Below are 4,922 nucleotides of genomic sequence, written 5' to 3'. Positions count from 1 at the left end.
AGTGGCATAATCCCTATTTTGCTTTTTTCATAGGTTCTTTTGCTACTCATGGTTGGCGGATACACCACGGCATAGATTCGAATAGATATTTGGTTTTTTGCTTCAACTTGCTTGACTAGACTTTCCTTGATGATTGTTTGATTGTGATACGAGTTTGCTTACACGGGTGGAAATAAAAGCTTGTTAACGCCTGGTGCATATTTTCTGCTAGATACAGTAGGATACTAGTTACCGAGTGTCTTTGCCAATCATTTCACTTGAATCATGCTCCTCTTATGCTTGAGTTTGTGGTCACGTATTGAGTTTAACATAATAGTCTACAGGATACTGGATGAGCACTCAACATAGTGGTTAGATGCATTCATTTCTAGTTCCGATAGAACTATCATTCAGACATTGGTCATAATAGAAATATGGAGGGCTAAAATCCTTTTTTGGCTCCCTAAGTTTTTTAAAGCATGGTATTGTCCAGATTACATAGGTATTTTCACTAAGCAAAATTAATCCTTATGATGAAAATGTGTTTTTTTTCTTTTGACATAGTTAGTTCTGTTTCCATGTTTTTGGATCGAATGTATGGATGATCTTCTGCAATCATAAAAGACATGATATGTATATGTAGCACATGATCATGTTTACATATTTTTAGTCATATATTCTACATTGTGATCTATCATTATCTTGTTGTGTGGATGTTCAATCTGAGTAGTGTTTGCTTTTTTTATCGCAAATTTTATGTATTGTTGTGTCTCTACCTCTCCACAACGACTCAAATTGATAGTATGGGGATGAAAGAGAAGTTAATTGTGAGTTTCAGGCATGCCTTCATTGTTGGAATATGTTTAATTTGCTTATGATCACATCAATTGTTCCAATGATATTGAGAGGAATAAGATGCTGGATGAGGTTCTCGCTCGCTTGAAACCTATTTAATCTTGCTCGCTTATTTGGGGCTGCTCGCTTTTCTTCGCTCTCTTTTTGGTAATCCTCCAAAAAATGGAATTTCCACGGACTTTAACAAGATTAAGTTGATCTTGGAATTATCCCCACCAACGAATTTTAAAGGTGTTCAGAGGCTCACTGGGCACACTGGGTATTATAGGAGATTCATCTATATGTATGTGGAGTTAGCTCGTCCGCTGTACAGGTTACTAATTGCTTTTGAATGGACAGATGAATGCCAAAAGGCATACGATGCCTTGAAACGAGCTTTAGCATCACCACCAATCTTACGCGCACCAAACTGGGATTTAATATTTCATGTTCATATTGATGCATCAAACTTTGCAAGAGGGTGCGTGCTAGCTTAGCCTGGCGAGCAAAAGCTTGATCATCCCCTATACTTTGTGAGTCACCAACTGAATGAAGCAGAAAGGAACTATACCACTACAGAACGAGAGGGGTTGTCAATGGTGTATGCAGTGAAGAAATTCAGGTAATACCTATTGGCAAACAAATTCATAATTTTTGTCAATCACCAAGCGCTCTTGTATCTCTTAAATAAACCTTGTCTTACAGGAAGGATTACTCATTGGTTGTTGATTTTGATGGAGTTTGACTTTATAGTCATAGTCAGGAAGGGAAGAACACATGTTCCTGCCGACCATATGTCTCGAATTCCCAATGGAGAAGTGCCAACAAGGGTGGACGACGATCTGCCAAATGCACCCTTGTTTCTAATAGACTTAGCTCCAGAGTGGTGGGTGGAGGAAATTTGTCATTACTTGACAAATGGACTTCCCACTGATAGACCCCTTTACATGATGAGAGCAAGAAGGTTGATTAGGGATGTAGCCCCTTATCAACTTATTGTAGGACAATTATATAAACAAGGGAAAGATGGAATTATGCACAGGTGCATCAAGGAGGATGAGTTTATTCTCATTCTAGATGAAGCACATTCAGGGATCACGGGAGGACATTTCGCAGCCGAAACCACAGCACAGAAGATACTTCAAGCAGGCCTTTGGTGGCCCACTTTATTTAGTGATGCGGCAGAGTTCGTGAAAAGATGTGACCCTTGCCAGAGGGCAACAAAGCCACAAAATTGGGATAGAATGCCCCTGTCTATGAACCTAGCCACACAACCTTTTGAAAAATGGGGAATTGACTTTGTTGGCCCCTAGTCCGGCTGCCATTAATAATTCTACTAGTCGCAAAAGATAGAGTGTTAGTACAAATGTGTGTGTGTGCAACCATTCAAGTCACTTGTCAGATGAGGTGCTCATACCCCCATAGACTGTTGAGTTTACATATGCATTCCCCCTTCCCATGATATGCAAGATGTTACATAGAGGGTCTTCATCAAGTGGAGCACCGCTACAATTGAGTTTCAACACGAGTGAATATTGGACATACAAGTCATTACTATGTGCCAAGGATCCCTCTTTGACATATTTGCATAATTTGTTATGTTCATTGTTCACTCTTATATAAGTGTTGATGCACCTTAGTTGCAACTCAAGGTCTTTACTTGTGCCAAATAGTATTACCAAGGTTTGCCATGTATGGTTGACTTAAGTCTACTACAAGCTTTGGTGGGTTAATGAGAGAGCATCCATGTTTGACTTTGCATGTTCTTGAAATCAATGTGATAGATCTCATTCTATGTTTCTCCCTTGCAACGAAGTCATCTTCCTACAGTGGGCAAATGTGTAGAGCATGTGCAATATTCTGTATTGCATGATGTCAAGAATATAGAGTACACGCATGAGTAGCATATATGGTTGACTTAAGTCTACTACAAGCTTTGGTGGGTTAATGAGAGAGCATCCATGTTTGACTTTGCATGTTCTTAAAATCAATTTGATAGATCTCATTCTATGTTTCTCCCTTGCAATGAAGTCATCTTCCTACGGTGGGCAAATGTGTAGAGCATGTGCAATATTCTGTATTGCATGGCGTCAAGAATATAGAATACACGCATGAGTAGCAGCAGTCTCAAGCTCTAACTAAAAGTCCCTCCCTCTGTCTTCTGATTTAGCTTACAAGATTGTCATCTCAAGTCAATCCTAGTACGATGGCCCAGAGTATAATTGGAGGGATAAAATAGATCTCTATTATTCCATAGTAGTACTGTGTTTAGTCATCATACTAGCCTCACAAATAGCTTTGTGATTTGGAATGTCTTATTCCTATTACAGGAGGTTCCTCATCACCTTTGGAGTCGGAGGCATGATAAAATTTTAAGAATGTTACAAGTTGTGATTGTCAATAAACTTTTAACGTGCATGCTTACGCATACCACAAACTACATGTCACTACAAATTTAGAACCTTCAGAAAATACATACTAAGCAAGGAAACTTAGAATTTAATGCAAGGTGGCATATTGAGATTATGGCAAATTAGCTTTACAAGGAAGCAAAAGGTTGTTTGCTTGAAGCTCACGCCTCGTAGGTCTTTGCTGCATGCCAGAGATATGCTCATGAAACCTTTCCTGTCCATGGTACCAAACATCGTCCATGGTACCAAACATCTTGTCCCAAGACGATGTTTGGTGCCTGCTCAAGAAAAGTTTGCATAGAAGACGAGCCTCGCTTTAATTTGCGTGTCTCGAAACTTTTGCTGCTGAAACTCAACCAAAATTTTACACGAATCAAATTCTTGCATCTTCTTGAGGGATTCTCTGTCGTCCCTATGATTCGATATCATCATGCTGCGATGTCTTGTTTCTGATGAGTACTGACTATCCATTCGCTTAACCCACCATTAGATTCCCCTCCTCGATTGTGTCTAGCTTGGGCCTCCATGCTCTGCACCTCTTTGCCAGCTTGAGCTCCATGTAAGCTGCCACAAGCTCTCGATCAGTGTCGGAGACGCTGAGCACCACCTTTGAATATTTCTGAAGCGTCAATCGAACCTGATGATCGGCAAGCAATTTCTCGAGAAACTCTCTGAATACTATGAGTTGTGTCGTGGCTCCGTTCTGTTTCATTTCGAAATTAGACGGTTTGAGGTGGGTATAAGAACTTTTGAAGCCAGGTTTTCTAGCGACAGCAGCTTTGGAGAGGAGGGCGGCAACATCTGCAGGAGTGAAGGGAGCCTCGAATGTATTTCTGGGAAGAAGGAAGTAGATGTGCCCGAGTTCCATCTCTTGATGATTTGGTAAGGGGGGAACATTAAGGGTGATGCTGAGATCGTTGGAATGACAGATGTAATGATCTGGGGAGTCGCGAGTGAGCTCTCCAACCGTGACAGGCCAGTGGAATTCATGGACAACACCACTGCAATGCACGATCTTCACAACATGCTGGTCGGAAGCTGGAGCATCGCCCAATCCACATGATATCAAGTTGCCCATCTCCTTCTCGCAACCCAAAATCTATCTGGAACTCTTGAGCCTGCAGAAATCCTCGACTCAGGCGTTTATAATTGCTGAGCTTTTAAAAAACGGTTGCTTTTCTGACTCAATTTGGCCTATCAAAAGCAAATTAGGGAAAAGCTGAGGGGTGAAGTGGCATTTATAGCAGTCTCGAAATTCTCAACGTCAACGTCATCGTTAAAGATATCTAGGGAACCCCACTATGTGCACTTTGTTATATTTGGAGGCCAGGGACCTGCCCACCCCTTGGAATGAGCAAAAATCAATCTACCGAGTCAAGTTGCTTGTGGATGTCATTCTTGCAAAGCAACTAGGAGTTAAAACTTTTCCCAATAGTTTGATGAACAACGAGTGCCCTCCTCAAGTGCACACGAATTTGTTCTTATGATCTTATAAGCTCTATCTTTGCCTCTCACAAACAACAAGAAAATTGTGGTGGATTACCTTACGAGGTAGGTAACTTGGGATCTCTCATCATGCGGTGATGCCCTGAAAACTAACAATACAACTTTAGTGTTGTTGGTTCAAGCAAATTTTCTGTAGATGTAAGTCTTAGAATGTTAAAGTGAAGCATGTGCTTTTCCTTATACTTTTCTCAT

General features: G+C 40.7%; 1 protein-coding gene across 1 annotated transcript; it reads right to left on the bottom strand.

The window, feature by feature from the left end:
* Positions 1 to 3,699: 3,699 nt before the first annotated feature.
* LOC147894897 (uncharacterized) lies at positions 3,700 to 4,302 on the bottom strand. Its single transcript, XM_087384242.1, has one exon. It carries the CDS (start codon positions 4,300 to 4,302, stop codon positions 3,700 to 3,702), a length of 603 nt encoding a protein of 200 aa, XP_087240368.1.
* Positions 4,303 to 4,922: the final 620 nt, after the last annotated feature.

Source organism: Dipteris shenzhenensis, chromosome 13, assembly GCF_047967505.1.
Source record: "Dipteris shenzhenensis isolate YYH24624 ecotype China chromosome 13, Dip_SZ_1.0, whole genome shotgun sequence".
NCBI lineage: Eukaryota > Viridiplantae > Streptophyta > Polypodiopsida > Gleicheniales > Dipteridaceae > Dipteris > Dipteris shenzhenensis.
The sequence above is the reverse complement of the archived record's forward strand: the minus strand, read 5'-3'. Positions and strand labels throughout refer to the sequence as shown.

Coding starts and splice junctions, on each gene's coding strand:
- LOC147894897 (XM_087384242.1), bottom strand. CDS start 4,302: ATGGGCAACTTGATATCATGTGGATTGGGCGATGCTCCAGCTTCCGAC.